At 34.0% G+C, this 21,826-nt stretch overlaps 3 protein-coding genes and 1 pseudogene across 3 annotated transcripts; 3 read left to right on the forward strand and 1 right to left on the reverse strand.

Moving 5' to 3' along the window:
* The first annotated feature begins 1,772 nt into the window (after positions 1–1,772).
* Positions 1,773–3,289, forward strand: LOC107012386 (annotated as a pseudogene).
* A 136-nt stretch (positions 3,290–3,425) lies between these two features.
* LOC107012387 (protein TRANSPARENT TESTA GLABRA 1-like) lies at positions 3,426–13,125 on the forward strand. The gene is made up of 2 exons (XM_015212224.2): positions 3,426–9,728; positions 12,818–13,125. The coding sequence occupies exon 1, from the start codon at positions 8,674–8,676 to the stop codon at positions 9,700–9,702; it is 1,029 nt and encodes a 342-aa protein (XP_015067710.1). The 5' UTR covers positions 3,426–8,673; the 3' UTR covers positions 9,703–9,728; positions 12,818–13,125.
* Positions 13,126–14,417: 1,292 nt separating this feature from the next.
* On the forward strand, positions 14,418–15,769 carry LOC107012154. Its single transcript, XM_015211917.2, has one exon. The coding sequence runs from the start codon at positions 14,589–14,591 to the stop codon at positions 15,462–15,464; it is 876 nt and encodes a 291-aa protein (XP_015067403.1). The 5' UTR covers positions 14,418–14,588; the 3' UTR covers positions 15,465–15,769.
* Positions 15,770–18,432: 2,663 nt separating this feature from the next.
* Positions 18,433–19,355, reverse strand: LOC107013720 (NDR1/HIN1-like protein 26). The gene has a single exon (XM_015213594.2). The coding sequence runs from the start codon at positions 19,268–19,270 to the stop codon at positions 18,629–18,631; it is 642 nt and encodes a 213-aa protein (XP_015069080.1). The 5' UTR covers positions 19,271–19,355; the 3' UTR covers positions 18,433–18,628.
* Positions 19,356–21,826: the final 2,471 nt, after the last annotated feature.

Here is a 21,826-nt window from a genome sequence, read left to right on the forward strand (position 1 = left end):
GAATACAAATACAAATAATACACATATTGGAATGAATACGACTTAGAAAAGGAAACAACATTTTGAAAAGAAAAATAAATGCACAGTGAAAAAATATACGAATACAAATGTATTTCTTAAATAACTACATATTTATTTGACATACATATTGGAATGAATCCAAACTAATCAAGAAACACAGCTTCATTAACAAAATACAACAGGAAAACTAGAATAGATACTAATACAAACGGTATACACATTGGAATAAATACAATTTAAGCAAGGATACAAAATTTTAAAAAATAAAACAAAAAGAAAAGTATACAAATATAGATAAAACTTTAGGTGTTCAAGTTTCTAAATTTTAAAAAATTAAATTTAATAGATAAAACTATAATGTATTATCATAAAGTTTCATAATAATAATTAGTGAGAATGAGATATTATATTTTTTGATTATATGATTTTCAAAACAATAATTAGTGAAAAATTGATATTCAAATTTTATAGATGTGGTACTTCTTTAATTCCATGATTTTCATAACAATAATTAGTGAAAATTGAATATTTTTTTTGGTTGATAAAAGTGTTTATAAACCAAAAAAAAAAAAAGATTAAGAAAATTGAATATTAAATTATTTTAGAAAAATGGAGAAAAGTGTTTTTTATAACATGATGAAAAAAAAAAGAAACAGATGAAAGTTGGTGTATTTTGATAAATTGTAACTGATGAGACTTCTAACATTTATTTCTTTTTAAAAATAATTATCTCTCTTAAATTCCTTTCAGTCTGTTGTGTAAAAATTATATTTTTTCTAAATAAAACAAATAAGGGATAATTGTATATAATAGCAAACTAATACCCTAAAATAAATGGAGTAGCTAGGGTTTGATTTAGTTGTGCTCCATAGCAAATGTTTGCCAAACTTTGTCAGTCGCCTCTCTCTCAAAAATCTCGCTCGCCACTCTCCCATTCTCGCTCCAATCTCTCGCTCGCTTCCTCACTTTTTATACAAACACAAGTGTATAAAAACTGTTTCTATTTGTATAAAGTAGAGAAAATTGTATAAAATACATAAATTTTTGTTCCCCTTTCTCCCCTCTTCCAGATCTCGCTCGCAACCCTCGCCTTTCTCACTTATACAAACAGAAGCGAAATGTATAAATTGTGTTTCTGTTTGTATAAAGCGTAAGAAAATTGTATATACACATGCAAGTACATATATTTTCGTCTTATACACTTATAATTATACAATAAAAATACTCTCCTGCCCAGTTTCTTTTGCCTTTCTCTCTTTCTCGTTTCATACAAATTCAAATTGTATCTAATTTCTCTCTTTCTCGTTTTATATAATTCGATTCAATTGTATATTCCCTGTCCAAGTCTCTTTTATCTTTCTTTTTCTCATTTTATACAAATTCAAATTGTATATAATCGTTTTATACACTTATAATCATACAATTCGTTTTATACACTTCGTTTATACAATTTTCTGCCCAAATGTCTTTCTCTTTCTCGTTTTATACACTTCGTTTTATACAATTCGCTTTAACTGTATATGTATAGCGAATTATATAGTTTCTATGTTTGCAATAGAGTGTAATTATTCAAACTTTACTATAGCATACAAATATGAATTTTTTATTTGCTGTATATGAAAGTTGCCCAACAATAATAAAAACATATATAAGATACATAATAAATTTAAATTTTAATATTTTTACTAAATATTGATAATATATTATTAATGAACCCTTTTGAATGTTATTTTGAAAATTTTCCCAAAATATTTTCGACAAACATATCAAAGCGAAGCTCCAAATCCATGTGACCAAACGGCCCACTAAAATAAAGGCTCTTTGGGGTCTGAACAAGAAGTGAAGCTTCCCGATCAAATCGACCGAAGCCACCGTCTTGTGGAAACGACCGGTCAATCTTACCAACCGCTAACTTTGTCTTCTTTCCGGTGAACTGCCGGTCAACACCATGTTTTCCGATTATGTCACCAAACGCATGACGCACAAACTTCCATTTCATTCATCTCCACTAAAAATGGAGAATTCAAGTCAAGAATCGATCGCATCTCCGGTCGGAAAATTCGGTTACATATGACTCTTCCTATCCTATCTACTGTATGGCCTTTTTATCCTTTACCTCTTCCCTCCCCCATCCGCCGTCGTCGACTTGCCGTCTGGAACTTTATCGAAGTGTTAAATAATTGTGTCGATATTATGTCCTTCGATGAAGATATCCTAACCCTTAAGCCTGTTCCAAATCTCTCTTTTGAACACCCTTATCTGCCTACGAGTCTCATGTTCCATTCTATTCCTTCTGCTTCTCTCAAGACTAATGATATTCTTGCTTCTTCCTCCGTCTATGGGATGTTAGTGAAACTTCTATTGAACCCCTTTTCACTCTCAGTAACAGTACAACTAGTGAATATTGTACCCCTTTAACGTCTTTTGATTGGAAGGAGGTGGAGCCGAGAAGAATTGGTACTTCTACTATAGACACTACTTGTACCATCTGGGATGTTGAGAAAGGGGTTGTGGAAACCCAACTGATACCTCATGACAAAGAGGTTTTCGATATAGCTTGGGGTGAAGCTGGGTTTTTTGCTGATGGGTCGATTAGGATTTTTGATTTGAAGGATAAGGAACATTCGACAATTATTTATCAGAGTCCAAAATTGGAAACTGAGGTTAGCTTGGAAGAAGCAAGATTTGAGATACATGACTACCATATTGATGGACAACAATAAGATTTTAATTTAGATATTAGGTCCCCAGCAATGCCTGTGGCAGAGTTGGAAAGGCATCAGGCGAGTGTGAATGCTATTGCTTGGGCTCCACAGAGTTGTAGACATATTTGTTCTGCTGGGGCTGACGGGCTGACTCTCATTTAGGAGTTGCCAATTGTTGCAAGGCGCCAAGGCCTAATGGGGTTGATCCTATGCCAATATACTCTGTTGGAGCTGAGATTAATTAAATTCAGTGGTGCACAACGTGGTTGGATTGCCATTGCGTTTTCTAACAAGTTACAGCTGCTTAAAGGATAAGGCGATTGGATGATTGAATTTTTCCTGTAAGACAACAACTACTACTGCTTTAATCTCTCTTTAATACGTGGGTGTATCCTTTTTGGACTTCTCAACCCTGTTATACATTTAGATAGTTACAACTTATTGTCTTGTGACCATATAACAAAACAGGAAAGCTGATTTAGTAATTTTGAGATCCTGCTAATTCTTACTTATAGTAGATAATGTATTAATGAGTTATTGAATGAAGGATGCCTGTTTATGTAGATTTATTGATGTAGTTCCTTATTCTTATCACGTATAGAAATAAAATTTATATTGTAGCTATTGAGTATGGGAAATTAACTTATACCGTAATGCAAGATGTGAAATTTAACTCGCAGAAACTTGAAGCATGGTTGAACTAGCTACTAGTTAATGCGACTTATTAGCCAATTGTGTTAGATCATCAGACATATATAGCCTTTGCTTATGCAACATTTCTTTTACCAAGTAATATGGCTTTTAATGATATTAATGTCAATTGTGCTTCCACATGATGAATAGAAGAACAACAGTTGTACATGCTTTGGAACATAATGTCAGCATTGTTTTCCAGAGACCCCTTACTTTGTATACTTGTATGGATCAGTGGTAACCTATTGGCTGCAAATTCAACATGCTTTAGATTTTGACCCTCAACTTATACTTCTATTTATAGTTATTCTAAGACAAATTACCAATTTGATAAATGTATAGCTAGTCAACTTCAAGAGGAACTTGTGGGGTTTTCTTATATTGCTGCAAATTGTGAATAGTGGAATTAGATCAGTATTAAAGGGATAAAGATTTTAGTATTCCGTGTTGTTTACATTGTCATCGTATTATTTGTCGTTGCTATTGTTCTCTTCTTCATGGATTCTTTGCTATTGTATTTTCACTTGTTTTTTTTTTTATATGTTTTACTTGAGCCAAGGGTCTACAAGAAATAACATCTCTACCTTCACAAGGTAGGGGACACACCACCCTCCCCAGATCCCACAATTACATAGGGTATGTCATGTCATTATTATGGCTGACGATGGGCATAGGATTGTTGGCAGATTAGTGTGGGAATAACCTGGAAAGGATTCAAAGGTTTTTTTGCTGATGTCATATCTATTAATAGCTAAGTTGCTTGAACTCTCCAAAAATGTTTACGCACTCGTGTTGGATCCTTCAAAAAGACACTTTTTCTGGAGGATCCAACACGCCCCCATCGACATTTTTTAAGAGTATGAGCAACATATATTAATACTTAATAGCATTGAGTTTGACATCCCAAGTTACATATTGAGTTTCAGAAAGAATGTGATAAAATCAAGAGATAGAATGATTATGACAAACGTTTGATATTTTAGGCACATGCTGGAGAGAAAATAAATTAAGATGAGAATAAATAAATAAATAAATACAGGTTAAAAACTCAAAGAATTACTTACATAGTCGACATACTTTAAATTAATGGATTTGAAGCACATTTATGATAAATTTGTTTGTTGAACTTATTCAAATAAGTGTTATGGACCGCACCAAAGTTAGTAGCAGGATTGTTTTTTTTATATGTTGTTGGGTTTTTGCTAGCACGTGAGCTAGTAATGTTATCATGGAGTGTTCTTTGAGTGACAAGACACCATTAGACGTGGTCTAGTGGTATCTAGTAATGATATCATGGAGTGTCCCGTGGAATGTGAAAATTATTGGTTTTAGTTGTATAGGACGTCGTGAAACAGTTTTAGCGCCCTTCATATATTCTGTTTTAAGACTTGAAACTGATATTCTTTTTCGTGAAATGTTGTCGAACTTTTTTTCTTCTTATATTGGGCTAGATATTCTCCTTATATGTGTTTCCATGGTGCTGTAAAAGTATTGTTACCGTAGTTTAAGTTCAGCGATTACAGGAAAATTTTCAGCTTTAGGAGAAAAATTGTAACTATATGAGTGTCACGACCCGAGGGCACCCGTAAGTCGTGACGCAGCATATTCGACCTCGAAGAGGTCTTATACAAGCTCATAGTATTTATTACATAACTTCATATAAAAATGGAGGGAATTTAAAAGTTCTCTTTAAACATAGTACGGAAATCATTTCATAACAACGGAAGTCTTTTTAACATGTGTCTCACAACCATCTACGAATACATGAGTAATAATGTCTTTGGGACGCAACCCACAAGAGTCTGAAACATAATAGAAGACATAAAGGAACATAGGGGTTTGTCCTCGAATGCTATGATGACTTATCAATCTTCAATCTTCTCCAAACTTAGGAACCTAGCCTCCAAGCACTCAAATCTTCCAAAGGCTCCTATATTTGGTTAGAAATGTAGACAAATATGCGTTAGTACAAAGGTACTAAGCATGAAAGCTAACATATAAAACATAAGATATCTCAAAGGGTTGGTCAATATAAGACTTAATCATAAGAGATAATAGCATAATCATAGCATGAATATCATATCATAATAAATCAACATAATACTTACATAATATCATACTTATCCTTGAGTCTCTCCTAGACAAGTGAACTACTTCCCAAGCCACTTCCAGGTATACTTGTGCAAGGCCAAGGTAGTATCACCTAGGCTAAGTACTTCTTTTTGGTCCTTCTTGATCATAATTCACCCTCATATTCAAGACTTAAGTCCACAAATTATAAGAGTACTATACCCCTAAGCCACCTCAAGGCACACTTGTGCAATGCATGTGAGGTGCCCCATAATACCACACACACTAAGCATATCTTGAAGTCACTCTATTCATATTAACCATCTTTAGGTGTCATCTTAGACCTACTTCCTATTGACAAGGAACTACCAACCTAGGTCAATCATGTCATGACAACTAAAGCAACTATCCAAGCTAGTCATACATCACATAAGGAGGTCATTTCATAAGTAGCTTCAAGTCATACTTGTGTCATGTATGAATGACATCCCATACTACCCTTCATACTAAGTACTTCTTTAGGCTAACCTAATCCGTGCTAATTTATTTTTATTCTAGTCTGTTAAGCTTAGCATAATAACATAATAGACCTACTACCATAGAAAACATCATAAAATACAATCCAAGCTAAGAAAGGAAGGATATAAGAATATCAACCCAACCACCATGCAACCATTCATGTAGATGTAAGCTATCCGTAGGGGAGGCATAAGTCCTTAACCCTAAGCTATCCTTAGGAGAGTGAACATCTCAATCCTAAGCTACCATGAAGTGGTCTTGGCCTAACCAAATCAAGCTTCCATGAAGATGCTCTAGTCATGCTACTTCAAGCTAACCCTAGGAGAGTATCGATCCTCCATTCTAGGCTACCTTGCCTACTACTAATGCAAATTACCATGAACAAGCATTATACTAAATGCAAGACCAAGCTAAACATGACAGAGCTTACTTGCTCAATCCCAAGCTATCATGACATACACTATCCCAAGCTACCATGAGATCTACCATCCCAAGCTACATAATTCAACTATCCATGAGGGAACCATAAGACTTAACCTCAAGCTATTCTATTACAACAAGCATGATTCATTTTAGGTGATTAACTTTCACATTCTACTACGTGCAAGCTACTCATCATATTAGACTCATTCTATAAGCCCTAGTGATCAACATTATGACTTCAAGCCCTACATTCAAATCATACTAGTTTAATTTCAACACACATTAGTTCTAAGCCTTAGTCATAAGCCAATATTCTAAGCATACTTCATCATAAAGTCCCAATTCTAATCCATTCAATTCACTTTCTATCATACATGCACACATCTAGTTTAATTGATGATTTCATAATTCTATTCTACATATGAACAATTCAAGAGAATCTATCAAGAATAATCAATTTCTCATTCAAAGCCTAAACCCACATAATCTAGAATTTAGGGTTAATCGTGAATTCAACATAAATCCTTCATAATCACATGAATCAACATCAACTTAATCATATATGGGAAGAATCCAACCCTTTGGAATCATACCCACGTAATTCCGATGCATTGGAATCAACCTTACCTTGGGGTTCTTCTTCACAAAATAGGGAAATCTGGGGGACTCTATGGGTGGAAGAACCCATAGATGAAGAGCTTTACATACCTTGATTATCTTCTTAGAACAAGCCTAAAGCAAATTCCCCTTTGTTCTTGACTCTAGCTTCAACCCTAAACTTCTTCTTCGATGGAGATTTTGAGAGAATTTGAAAGTGAAGAGGGATTTGAAATTTTGATTTCTAATTGGGTAATTGTGTTTTTGATTGGGGAATGGGTGTATAATGACTTAAAACCGTATATATTATGCCCCCCAATACCCAAAACACCCCTACATTATTTGGACTTCAAACTAAAAGTCCAACTTGACTTTAAAATGACGCGACCAAATCTGGGAAGCCTCTACACGACGCGCAGGCACCTCGAAATCTGCCTCGTGAATTATTTTTCGAGGGAGAGGACTCTGTGTCAAGCCCGCTTCGCAGGCCAATTTTTTTGGCCTTTGAGTGACAAGATGCGCTAAGCCGCCAACAGCTCCAAAAACCTGCTGCCCTGGCAGCTTCTTTGGCCAACGTTTGGGTCTTCCTTGAGGACCCTTAGGGTGGTCCTCGGGGAGTCGTACGGTACCCAAATGTTTTGACGCTAAACATGTCATATAGGTGTAGGAACCCTTTGTACTCAATTTCACCTCCATACCACAGTCAAAAACTCAACTACAAGGCCCTACGTCACACTAGTTTAACTAGGCTAGTTTCCGGGCATCATGGTCGTTTCTTGACGCTTTACTTCTAAAATTTTCAAATTAAGATAATTGCATTAGATTAGGTCTAGAAACAACAATTTTTAACCCTTTTTAAGTTATTAGACCTCACGTAGGACTTTAGCTTAGGTCATACGATTTCCGGGTTGTTTCAATGAGTTCCTTTGCAATTATGTAGTGTGGGAGCTTATTCGATTGAGCATAGAGACTTTCATTCTTACATTTTTTGTTATGCTAGTTGCATTGGATCTAGAAATCCGTTACCAGTTGATAGAAGGAAAAGAGTAAGGTTTAGGCGTTACCCAATAGTTGGTGAACCCGACGTTGGTAATGTATTGAGGCTGCTCAGTCTAAATTTGGATATTAGTTTCTGTAGTTGCAACTCTGACAATCTTATATAACTTTGTTTGATGCAACCTATTGATGCACTTTTGTTTGAGCCATCTTGGACCATATTATTGGGCATTATATTATATTTCTGTAGTAGCAGCTCTGTTTCTTATTTTTCGTTTCTTGATTTTGTGTGATGTCACTTTTTGAAAAGAGGTGATTCTCAAAATGAAATTGAATAGTGATACTAATGAAATTGGACATTAAATCAAATGGCCCAATAAAATATTAACTCTTCTGGGGGCCCAAAATAAGAACTGAAGCTTCCAGATCAAATCATTCATAGCCACGAAAGACTGATCTGTTGTCGTCTTGTGGAAGCGAAAGCTAGTCAATTCTGCTGATCACTAACTTTTCTTCCCTTCGAGCGAACTGCCAGTGAACACCATGTAAGCTCAATAACATGTTCTCCAATTCCAATTAAATACCAAACCCATAACACATCCACAAACATAAATTCAACTCCAATTTTCCCCAATCTATCCTCGCTGAAATGGAAAAAAAATCCGGTAAAAAATCTCATCTCCGATCTGGAAATTCCGTTACATATGACTCATCCTACCCCATCTACGCCATGGCTTTTTCCTCCTTCACTTCTTCCCTCCCCAATCGCCACCCTCGAATTGCCATCGGCAGCTTTATCGAAGAGATCAACAATTGTGTTGATATTCTCTCTTTCGATGCATATAACCTAACCCTTAAGCCTATTCCAAATCTCTGTTTCGAACACCCTTATCCACCTACGAAGCTCATGTTCCATCCTAATCCTTTTGATTCTCTCAAGTCGAATGACATTCTTGCCTCTTGCAGTGACTATCTCCGTCTTTGGGAAGTTGGCGATACTTCTATTAAAGACCTCGTCACTTTCAATAAGAATAAAAATAGTGAGTACGTTGCCCCTTTGACGTCTTTTGATTGGAATGATGTGGAGCCCAGAAGAATTGGTACTTCCAGTATAGACACTACTTGTATCATCTGGGATGTTGAAATAGGGGCTTTTGAAACTCAAATTATAGCCCATGATAAAGAGGTTTACGATATAGCTTGGGCTGAAGCTGCGGTTTTTGCTTCCGTTTCTGCTGATGGGTCAGTTCGGATTTTTGATTTGAGGATGAAGGATTATACTACAATTATTTATGAGAGTCCAGAACCGGGCACTCAGTTGTTGAAGCTGGCTTGGAACAAGCACAACTTAAGATATCTGGCTGTCATGTCGGATAGCAACAAGATTATGATTTTAGATATGAGTTCTCCAGGAAGGCCTCTGGTGGAGTTGGCTAGGCATCAGGCGAGTTTCAATGCTATTGCTTGGTCTCCACAGAGTCAGCGACATATTTGTTCGGCTGGGGATGACGGGCAGGCGCTCATTTGGGAGTTGCCAACTGTTGAAAGGCCTAATGGGATTGATCCTATGGCAATGTACTCTGCTGGAGCTGAGATTAATCAAATTCAGTGGTCTGCTGCGCACCATGATTGGATTGCCATTGCGTTTTCTAACAAGCTGCAATTGCTTAATGTATAAGGCAATTGGATGATTTAATTTTTCCTGTAAGCCAACAATTACTACAGCTTTTTTATAATTATTAACTTGTGGTGGAAAGGGGTTAGAGCTTAGATGTTATTGTGCATCCTTTTTGGACTGCTCGATCGTGTTATACATTTAGATAGTACAACTTATTATGCGGCTAAAAAAAACAAATAGGAAAAGCTAATTCAGTAATTCTGAAATCCTGTTGATTTCTGCTTGTGGTAGATAATATATTAATAAGTTATTGATGAAGTTTAGTATGTCTTTTAATCTGTGATGGAGGGGGTTGGAGATTAAATTTTGTTATATGTCCTTTTTGGATTGCTCAACCGTGTTATACATTTAGATAATTACAACTTATTGTGTGTGGCAATAGAACAAAACAGGAAAAACTGATTTAGTAATTCTGAGTCCGGTTGATTCTTGCTTGTGGAAGTCTGGTAGATAATGTATTAATGAGCTATTGAATGCAGGATCCTGTTTATGTGGTTTCACTTATTGATGTGGTTCTCAATTCTTATCATGTATAGAAATAAAATCTGTCTTGTATATGTTGAGTTAGGAAAATTAACCCTTATTGTGATGCAAAATGTGATATTTAACTCATAGAAAATAGACACACACTTGAATAGTTACTAGTTAATGTGACTTCTCAACCAGTTGTCCGATTATCAGACATATATCCTCCACTTATGCTCTAGACAATTCCACTTAAAATGGCTTTGAGTGACATTTTTTAATGAAGTAATATGACTTTAAATGACATTAATGACAATTGTCCTTCAACATTATGAATAGAAGAACAAAGATAATATCACTCTTTGAAACATGATGTCAACATTGTTTTCTGGAGACCCCTGGCTTTATGTATTTGTATGGATTAGTGTAACCTATTGAAGGTAAATTTGCTTTAGAGTTTAACACTTAACTTATACTCATATTTATAGTTATTCTGGAAAGATTTTCATATTTGATGATTGTATAGCTAGTCAACTTCAAAGAAACTGGTGGGGCTTTCTTATGTTCTTACAAATAGTGAATAATGGAATTTGTTCAATATTAGAAGGTTGAATATTTCAGTATTACATATTGTTTCCTGCTTCATTTATCATATCTTTGTCGTTACTATTGTTCTCTTCTTTGTTTTTAGCATTGCTTCTTCGTTGTTGTATTTTGCGTACATACTTATTTTTTAATATGCTTTTCTTGAGTCGAGGGTTTATAAGAAACATCTTCTATACCTTCGCATGGTAGGGGTAAGGCTGCGTACACACCATCCTCCTCAAATTCCACTTGTGGTGTTGAAATTATACTGTGTGTATTTGTTGTTGTTATTGTTAGAGGGCTGAAGATATGCATAGGATTGTTGGCAGATTAGTGTGGATAGAACCATGAAAGGATTCAAAGTTGTTCGGTGATATGATGATGACAGGGATAAGATTGTTGACAGATAAGTGAGGATAAAACCATGAAAGGATTCAGAGGTTGTTTGATGATTTCATATCTATTAATAGCGCCGAGTTTCATACTTAGAAGACTAGAGAATGTGATGTGTCCAATTATAAAATCAAGAAATAGAATGATTATGACAGAAGTTGGAGATTTTAGGCACATACTGAAGAGAAATAAATTAAGATGAGAATAAATAACAAATCAAGATTACAAGACACTAGGAATCACTTAAATAGTCCATGAGCTTCAAAATGATGGCTTTTGAAGCACAGTTGTGCTTAATTTGTTTGATGAACTTATTCAAATTAAGTTTTATGGACTGCATGAAATTTAGTAGCAGAATTGTTTTCTTTATATGTTACTGGGTTGCTGTTAGCACATGAACTAATAATGTTATCCGTACTTTGAGTGACAAGATATCATTAGATGTGGTCCTGTCAAAAGTATAAACTATTTGTTTCGCATAGGACACGGCTAAACAATTTCATCTGCCCTTCATAGATTTCGTTTTAAGACTTGGAACTTATGTTTCTTTTTTCGTGAAATGCTGTCAAAACTTTTGACTTCTTAAAGTGGGACGAAATGTTCTCCTCATTGTTGTTTCCGTGGTAATGTAAAAGTAATTGTCACCCTAGTGTAGGTTTTGTGATTGCAGAAAAATCCTTGAACTACAAGAGGAAATATAATTTGAGAAGTTCCCTTGCAATGGCACATTAGTTTCTGCAGTAACATCTCTTACAATCTTATGTTGAACAAAAAATTCAACTTTGTGTGACGCAGTATGCTGATTCATTTTCATTTGGGCACTGCTGGATCATCTTGTTCTTTGAGAGATGTGATTGCTGTTTCTAATCCTTGTTATAGTTGTATTTGTTCTACATGGAGCTTCTGTGGCTCAAGGGTTGTTTATTGCTTAACAATAATCTTTTCCTTTTGTATAAAATTCAGCTTTTCATCTGTTAAGAAATAGATTATACTTCATGGAAAATATATAAGTTAGATAAATGAATTATTTTTAGTTTAGAAGGCCCAATCTGGAAATCGTTGGTTTCATTAAGAGTTTTATCTTGGTAATTCAGTTTAATGCTTAAAAAGAGAAACAGTTTAATTTTCTTTCTTAGCTTGTTCTCTCTCCTGATTTTATTATCAAATCTCAAAGAGGATTTCTGATGTGTAGCTCACAGAGATGTGTTGGATCTACTGTGGCTAGGTTGATTGAAGTCTTAATTGTGTTGCATTGCTCATTTGGGAGATATCAACTTCAAACTGTTTGTCTCTCTGATTTTCTTCTTTACCCAATTCAAAGTCATCTTTATCAATTGTAGTAACCCAAAAACTGATGAAATACAGTTCAATGGTCAACATGTTCAAGGGATAGAAAATTTATTGTCATGTTGGTTGAAGATTATATATGCAGACTGCTTGAATTCCCATTTCTTGACATGTAATAGAGGTAGACGAGTAATCCTTTATTTCGATGTAAAAAAAAGTTCATTTCCCGAATAGTATCTGTCCTTGTATTATGATTTAGAGCATAACTACTACTTTATTTCCTTTGACAGTGTATTTTAGTTTTTCTTCATTACTGCAAAGCAAGAATATAGCCATAAATCTGTTGTTACTAATGTTTTAAGTGATTTTCTCTTTGAATTTGCAGTGTGGACTATTGGAAGACTTGATTTTCTACCTTCTTTGTAAGAGATACAAAAACTTTTGCCTCTGCTCATGAAGGTGGTGGGATTATACTTTTTTTCAGGCACTTCAGTAGCACCATTTGGAAAAATAAAATCTGCAGTTTATAACTTTTTTTTTCTTTCTATTATCTAGTAAGCAGTAAGCATCAATTTGAAAACCAAGTGTAGTGGAAAATGATAAAGCAAACTTGTTAACTGTGTGTGTTGAGATATTACCTAACTGTTCTTCAATATTAAGTAACTTGAAAGTTGGTTCTGAATCTTTTATTAACTATTGGCCTCTAATGTGGACTTCTTGCTCATCCTGAGATGAAAATATTGCAAAAAAGGTAAAAAGCTTCTCTCTGTTTCTCTATTGAACTTCCCAAATTCTCTTTGCATCATTGTTTACTTGTTTATTTTTTAAATTTTTTTTTGAACATTTTGAAGCTAGGAAAGTTGTAGAATTTTACACTTCTTGGTTGGATTCCCCCCCCCAATCTGAGTTTTTTTCTGCTAAAAATTCTCAAACAAATATGTTGTAGGTGTGCCAAAACTCAAAACAGTCCTTAAAATACATATAGTTTTGGTAAAATTTCAGTCTGAATTTTTAAAAAATTTCAAGATGTTTTATTTGTTAAAAAAATGAATAGACCAAAGAAAGGAAATATCACCTTTGTTAAGAAAATATTAGTTTCGTTTCAATTTATTTGTTATATTTTCCTTTTTAATTTGTTTTGAAAAAAAATGCTTCTTTACACTTTTTTTGTATGGTTGTTACTCGTTGTATTATATTGTTTGTTTAAATACCATGTTTGTTTTGAATGTCACTTAAATTCTATTGTATTGTTTAAATTCATCGTTAGATAACGATGTCAAAACTCATTTTGTCAATGATCAATTTTGTGTGATTGTGTAGTTACCTATTTTTTCTTTTACTCTACCTTTTCATAATAGTTCTGCTCGTATCCTATAACCTTTTTTTTCCCGTGAGTTTATAATCAAAATTCTGCAAGTGTGACATCATATAATGACGAAAAACAATATAATTTACCTAATCATTATATTCCTTAAAATAATACATTACAACACAATACATACAAAGCGTTAGTCTTTCCATTTTAACAACTTTAATTTAAAACAACAAATTTTCAACAGAAAAGGGTCAAAGTAACCCTCGAACTTTTTAAAATACCTCATATATATACTTAAATTATATATCCTCCGTTCGGTATTGTTTGTCATAGTTTTTATTTTTAGAGTCAAATTATAAAATTTTGACTAACATTTTAAGATGTATTTTTTCATCATATTAATATGCAAAAAATTATAATTTATAGTACTTTTCATTTAGTTTAGAATATCTAATTTTTTTGTTTAAACTATCGAATTAATGTGATCCAATTTACCTTTAAAAATTAGTCAAATTAACTTTTGATAAGCGCAATATGACAAACAATTCCGGAAGAAGGGAGTATTTGTAATGAAAACTACCCCTGTCGTTTATGTTTTGGACAACAAATATCCTTAAAAATTATATATATGAGTTAATAATTTTTAAATAAAATTGTCAAGTCAAAATAGTGTACAAGGCTACAAACAAAAGTCAAAGTTTAAGAGATTTTCGAAGCCAATTGGGAAAGGAAATGTGGAGTGTTTGATCCCAATTCCAACCTCAAATTCCTCCTCATCCTCTTTCAATCCTATCAATGGAACCTCACCAATTCCTCATCTTATTCACTGAAACTACTTGATATGTCTTCTCAGCCACCGACGCCACCACAACCACAACCGCCGCATCTCCACAAGAAACCCACTTCCTTCCCTGACGTTATCTTCACTGCCTTTTCTCTCTTCGTTATCTTTTCTTCATCAAACCCCACTACTTCCCTTCTACGTAAATTTACCCCTCTTGTTTCTTTTCCTTTAAACCCCCGTAGATTTCTCAGAATTCCCACTATGTCAAACCCATCTTCCAGTAATCTTCGTAACCCTATTCATCACTTCCCCAATCCCCAATCACTCTCCGATTGGCTAAGGCCGCGTATGCCTTCTGATTCTTTTGCTTCGTGGGGTGTTAAGCCGGGAACCAAGAATGTTAGTAATCTCTGGCTTGAGTTGTCTGAAGGGGAGACTTTGCTGGCTGATTCTACGCCGCCGGTTCGAACTGTTGAGGTTATGGTTGTTAAGGTTATTGGAAAAGACAATAAGGTCCTTGTTGAATCGCACCAAGAATTGTCGGATGGTGCTGTTAGGCATAGATGTCGTCCGTTGTCGGAGAAGATGAAGCCTGGTGAGACAGTTGAAGATGCGGTTTTTCGTGCCGTGAAAGAAGAGCTTGGTTCAGTGCTTGGTGGGTTTTTTGGTGAGCTCAGAGAGAATGGCATTGTTAAGATTTTGCCCAATTCGTATTCGAAGAAGGTGGAGGAAAGGGTTTCAGCGTCTTATCCTGGATTGCCTGCTTGTTATGTGTTGCATACAGTGGAGGCTGCAGTGGATGGTTTGCCTGAGGAGGAGTTTTGCACAGAAGAGACTGATGAATATGGAGATTCTAGTGAGAGGATGGTCATAAATGGTGCAGTTTCCTGTAAAAAGCATTACTGGAAGTGGGTTGATGCTAATTCGTTGTGATCGGTGAGTTTGAGCTCTTGTCCTTCCAAGATTGAATTTTTGACTACTATATACATGGTTCAATAATAAAGATGGCTTCCCAGAGACTTGCGGTTGAGTGTATTTATACTTCTATAGGATATTTAGATACAGTTACATTGCTTGATTTAGCTTTCTATTCATTGTTAATATTCATCCCAGGTATTGAGGATTTAATATTTACTGCGTCTATATCTTTCTAACAGTGAGAGCTTCTTGTATTGTCCTGATTTCTGAGACAGGATGACATTTGAAATCCAATTACATTATACTTATGGTGCTTCCAACTGGGAATAACTTGATAATTAACATCTTAAATACAACATGTTTGCTTTGTTATATCTGGGCGAGCCTTGTTTCCTACCACTTGATCTGGATGTCTAAATCTTTTGGTTAGGTTATCCTTAACCATCAAAACCATTTATTTTATTTTGGTTAGGTGCCAAATAATGTAATGACCTTCCATTTTGAGCTTGCCAATTGAGGGGATGGCTAATTGGCTATAGCTTCAGGCAGCCGAGGGGGGGGGGGGATATCTGCTTTAATTTCAATGACACTCATTGTTTTAGGAATCAAAGCCAAAACTCAGTTCCAAAGTTCGAGTTATGCAGAGGCAAACATGATTAGTTTATTTCTTTTAATCTTCCCAAGTTTTGGTGGTCTGAGTTATTCGATTACATGTCTTGGTGGGCTGATGCATGTACCCAATGGAAATTGTTGATTCATGCATAAACTATCTCAAACACTATTGCTATTATTATTGTGCTCTACTTCTGGTGACACTGTTGAATTATGGGATTAGTGATACTTCTATGCTTTTCATCTAATGTAAGCTTCATGAGGGACTTGTTACTTACATCACAACTCACAAGTTCGAGCCTTGCGCCATGCAAACTATGCCGGTAAGCCTGGTATTTAAGTGGAGTAGGGTAGATGTGCTTGTATGCGCACACCGTATAGCAATATTTACCTTCTTGAGAAAGAGGTATGGTTGACACCATAGCGGTGGAGCAAGGCTGGAATTAGGGAGAAAAGAAATGGGAAAGAAAGAATCCTTTGTCACCAGTTTTTGCGGATTTAGTTTAGTGGCTTAATTAGCATAAAAGTAGATAATGTTGGCAATGCGTATGAAAGAATTTGAAATTAGTTAGTTTGATGATGGCCAGCATTCCCTCAATGCTGAAGAATACTACTTATGAATTGTCAAAAAAAAATAATTTAAATCAGTTAGGATTTTTAAATTCTGTTTAGTTTCTGTAATTGACACTAATTTAAGGGTTTATGGTTCTGTAGGCCTCTAGTTGCCTTTAAAGAAAAAACTACACTAGAGTCTAATTCTGTCGACACTGTTGAGTGATAGGATAGATGATACTCCTATGCTTTTACATCTAATATTGGTTGGTGTGAATTACATCACAACTCACAAATTCGAGCTCATAAGCCAGTAAGCCTAGTATCTAAGTGGAGTAGGGTAGAGGGGATGATAGGCGCACTCCATGTATTAGCAATATTTACCTACTTAGAGCGAGAGGTATGGTTAACACCATAGAGGTGGAGAAAGGCCAGAATTAGGGAAAGAAATTGGAAAGAAAGAATCCTTGTCACCAGCCTTTTGTGGATTTAGTTTTGTGGCTTAATTAGCATAAAAGTAGATAATGTTGGCAATGTGTATGAAAGAATTCAAATTAGTTAGGCCTTTGAAATTCCTTTTAGTTGCTGTAATTGATACCAATTTTAAGGGTTTAGGGTTCTGTAGGGGCCTTTAGTGGCCTTAAAATGTGGTGATCAAGTTCAAAAATACCCAACTCATGAACATCCTCATTGCTGAAGATGCCACGATTACCTAGTGTTTGTAGTGCTTTGGAGCAAGTTCTCTTCATTCATGATATAAAATTTTCTTTACTACCTGATACAAAACATGCAGAGGATCGGAAGCAATAGAAGCCAATTTGAATAAAGCCCTTAAGGTCCTTGAATTTCACTGTTCATTAAGCCACTAACTTTGAATACTCCCGGAGTCCTGGCGATCAGTCTCAATTCAGTTCATGAAGCCACTAACTTACTCTCCAAAGATACTCCTTAACCTAACAAGTTTCTTGTTTCTCTGCTCTAATTCCCACTCTTCTATTTGTTAACACGTTCTCTTTGCGTGAACCCAGTTTCCAGCCTATCTTCAGTTCACATCAGAAAATATTTCATTTTCATCAGATATACTAGTGCATCAACATGGTTTTAAAAAGAGCATTACGTTTTTAGTTGGATGCTCAAATTCTCACATTATTGTTACCCTTCAAGATTCACTCTCCTCTTACCTTGTTACTACATCTTTGAACTTTAACGTTTGTGTAGTTAATTATCTTGATGTTTTAATTAAAAGTATGTGGGTCATGAAACTGTAGTATGAAGCAACAAACACCCAAGGCTGTGGCTTAGCGTCAATAAAGTTGTGGGATGTAATAATAGTACCCAATAAAATAGCCGAGGTACATGCGATAGCGAGCTGGCACGGAGATCAATATAAAGATCAATCAATGTTTTGTGGTCTTCCTTTGTCATCCTAGTAGTTGTCTTTTTATAACCAGAGAATTTTTCTAAAACCAATAGTAGTCGTAATATATAAGTACAAAAAGATGTACAGTACCCTGTCGCTTTTATGTTTTTGAAAACCCCCTTTAGGACGTACAAGTTATAGTCTAATTGTAGCTTATCTAAACTGTAATTTTTTTTTTATAGAGATGTACAGGTCTTATAATATAAAAGAACCCCTAAATAACATAAAGAAGAATGCTGCATTAGTTTCTCATTGGATACAGTACCGTATTAACTCATCTAATTGGGTCATATCAATCTATTCTAGCTATAGATCATCCACCCACTTCTGTCATTACAAATTATCTTTAATTCCATCTACACCTAAAACAATCAAGATAAACATTAACACCCTTTAAGATATGAAATTGACAAAGCTTTTATATTTCTTATCAATATAAGTTATGATAACAAAAGTTATATATATGGTGTACAATAGACCAAACGCCGGGCGGATCTCGAACATAGCTAAAGCTTAGTATATATACTCAAGTATCTTTCATCATAAGATAATTTACAAAACATGAACTCCCTATTTGATAAAGGGCTTTAATTATTCAAAGGGTAGTAGAACATTGAGCTCCTTGTCTAAAACTAAGGGGACCAGATGGCAAGGAAGATCCAAAAGGCATAATAGCAACACAATCAACATTAAACCTATACTTCCCAGAAACCCAAGTTCCAACTTTCCATCTTAACCTACCACTTCCTTTCAAATTCATAATCAATTTTCCAACACTTTGGTCACGTTGCACCTCATAACCAAAATAAGGATCCACTGGCAATCCATTACCAATCAACAAAGCCGATAAAAAGTTACTATCTTCATGGCCTTGATAAAATGGAGGAAGAGAAGTATGAAGAGTAATTTGTTGTCCTTTATAAGAAGCAAAGACTTGCAATTCATCGTAGTAGATTCCAACTTTCTTATTTGGATTCTTCGATACGAGGGTGAGTTGAATGGATGAGTTAAGCAGTTGGCGCGGACCTGAGAGATTGAGTTGATAAATATCAGCTTCTCTTAGTGTGAAATTTGGTTTTGTAGGATGAAGTGTGAGGTAAAGCAGAAAGATGAATGATAGAATAGAGAGGGAAATTGTAGAGAAGCAAAAGAATAACTTCTTTTTTGGGAATAGTTTTTCTACTTTGAACCCTTTTTCTTCACAATGTTTTGGGGATTTTACATCAATTGGAGACATCTGCAAAGCAAGAAAATAAAGAAAGGGCAAGCTTACAATGCTAAGGAAATGAAATGAAATGAAATGAAGAGTTTATTATTATTATATATTGTATACAAGAAGTGGTGTTAGAAGTAGAAGTTTATAATTATTTTGTCTTTTGGCTGCTTTTGAGTGGCTACTTTTGCATGGGGTATTGACTAATTAAGTGCAATGATATCAAAGGAAAGTAATTTTTTCCCTTTATTTACTTTTTGGTGAAGTCATTAGGTTAGTTGTTTAGTTATTAATGGTTGCCTAAAATGTTCACCTAAATTTACTACGACAAAAATAACTTTTAACGGTAATAAATAGACACATTAATACAGAGTACTAAAGTTTTTGTCCCTACTAGTTCAATGTCATTAGATCCAATGTCGCTAAAGGTTTTAGGTACATATACAACGAGTCTTAATTGTTGCTAAAAATATATATTGCGGCAATCAAACTATTGCCGTTAGATGATAGTGACTTTTAAATGTACTTCTGTCGTGATCATTAGTATGAGTAATTGTTCGTAGCTAATAGATTTTTTTTGATAATTCATTGGGATAATGAATAAGATGAACAACATAAATTTGTTGTTTAGCTATATTTGTCTGACGCTATTTTTCATTTTTTAAATATTGTATGTTGATTACTTTTAATTGAAAATCTCTCTTAATTCTGCTTTAAATTGATGCTAATTTTTTTTATATATCCCGATGTGATCTACATCTCCCATCTCGTGTATATATATATACTAGTTCTCGACACGTGCTTTGCACGTGTATATTACACGTTTAAATGAAAACAAAATTTGGTTCAATTTTTTTTGACTAATTACATATATGAAAATGTTTAAAAAAAAAACAGTTGTTACCTTACCCTCCTAGGGGATATATATATATATATATATATATATATATTAGTATCCTAGGACCATCGGGTGGTGGGGGAGATTATCTCCGGACAGGTGATCATCATGGTAGATGTTTTCAATCATATGCCAGATTTGTAATAATATAACCATGAATAAATAACAACTCTGGTGATCCATCTTCTGGAGTTTATTCTTCATATATCGATCCTGATATTTCAAACCATGATTCTCCTATCAAGGCACCAAGCATATTTGCCCAAGAAGCTAAGATGGTTTCATTTTTTGAATTCCATCTAGCCTGGAAAACTTTCTCTTTGTGACAATCCAAATGATGAATATGAGTATATCTCAGTCATGGTACTGATGTAGCCATTTGAATTCCATACAATGAAGTATATAAGCCTATTTACAGTGATGTAACCCTTTAAATTCCATACATAAATTATTATACTCCTTTCATTTTTCATGCATCCTTTCAAATTTTCTAATAAAGTGATTAAGTCTTTTCAACTTTCAAATTAATTGACAGAAAATATTGTTCAATAATATTATCTAATTAATTAAATTTTAATTACTTTTAATTTGTTGTAAGGGCTAAATAGTAATTCAACTTTAAAGTTGAGAGCTTCCCACTTATAATAATACTAGTTTCTGAGAACGTGCCTTGCACGTTTGTCCCTTAAATTAATCATAGTAGTTTTACCATTTATTTTTTATTCACTACATAATAACAAATATAATACGAAGAAGTACATTAAATAGATGATATATCTAGCTATTTTTGTTTATTATCCTTCTCTCATTCTCTTTTCTTCTCATGTTGAATAGTGTAATTTCCTTCCTATGATAATATCAATCTTAGTAAATTGGTTCTTAAAAAGCATATTAAAAATTTAATTCTCAAAGTGTTTTTACATAAATAGTGGAGAATGACTCTTCACACTGAACTTTTAATTTTAAAAAATTATGTGTGAAAAATAATTAACATTCAATAATTAGGCAGAAGAATATCACATTATAATAAATAAAATAATATCTCTAAGGCAAAAGTAGACATTCTAGTTTGGACAATAATTACTGCTTAACTATTTATTGGTCCAGCTTCCGTCGATACTATAGTTAAAAATTTACATCAACAATAAATAACTTAGTATCACAGTAGATAGACGTTTGATGCATAAAATTTATAAATGCTAAAAGATTTCGTCAATGTGATACATATGCAAATTTATGATATAAACACTTGGTATATTACGAAACATACTTGAAGCCATCACCATAATTCATATGTCAATTATTTTTATCATTATATCACATATACGTCTTCTTTTTAACCTTAAAGAAGTAATGTACACATGATTTATGAAGAGAAAAGAATAATACTCCTTTTTTCATAATTTTTCTTTGAATAATTAATATAAATTGAGCAATATAAACTTTTCAAATGACTTATTCTATATATATATATGATCAATTTGAGGAATGAATGTTCCAAACACACAAATAATAGACTGATAAGATCGATAATATTATACATATAAACGAAAAGTTTAAATAAAAATACAACCTCAAAATCACATATAGACTATATAGAGTATGATCCATTCTTTATCTCCAATTAGGTGGCTATTTTATTTTAGGATATGGATTCATATATATATATATATATATATATA

Source organism: Solanum pennellii, chromosome 3 (assembly GCF_001406875.1).
Source record: "Solanum pennellii chromosome 3, SPENNV200".
Taxonomy (NCBI): Eukaryota; Viridiplantae; Streptophyta; class Magnoliopsida; order Solanales; family Solanaceae; genus Solanum; species Solanum pennellii.

What these genes read in the sequence shown, in the direction of transcription:
- LOC107012387 (XM_015212224.2), top strand. Translation starts at nt 8,674, where the DNA reads ATGGAAAAAAAATCCGGTAAAAAATCTCATCTCCGATCTGGAAATTCC.
- LOC107012154 (XM_015211917.2), top strand. Translation starts at nt 14,589, where the DNA reads ATGTCTTCTCAGCCACCGACGCCACCACAACCACAACCGCCGCATCTC.
- LOC107013720 (XM_015213594.2), bottom strand. Translation starts at nt 19,270, where the DNA reads ATGTCTCCAATTGATGTAAAATCCCCAAAACATTGTGAAGAAAAAGGG.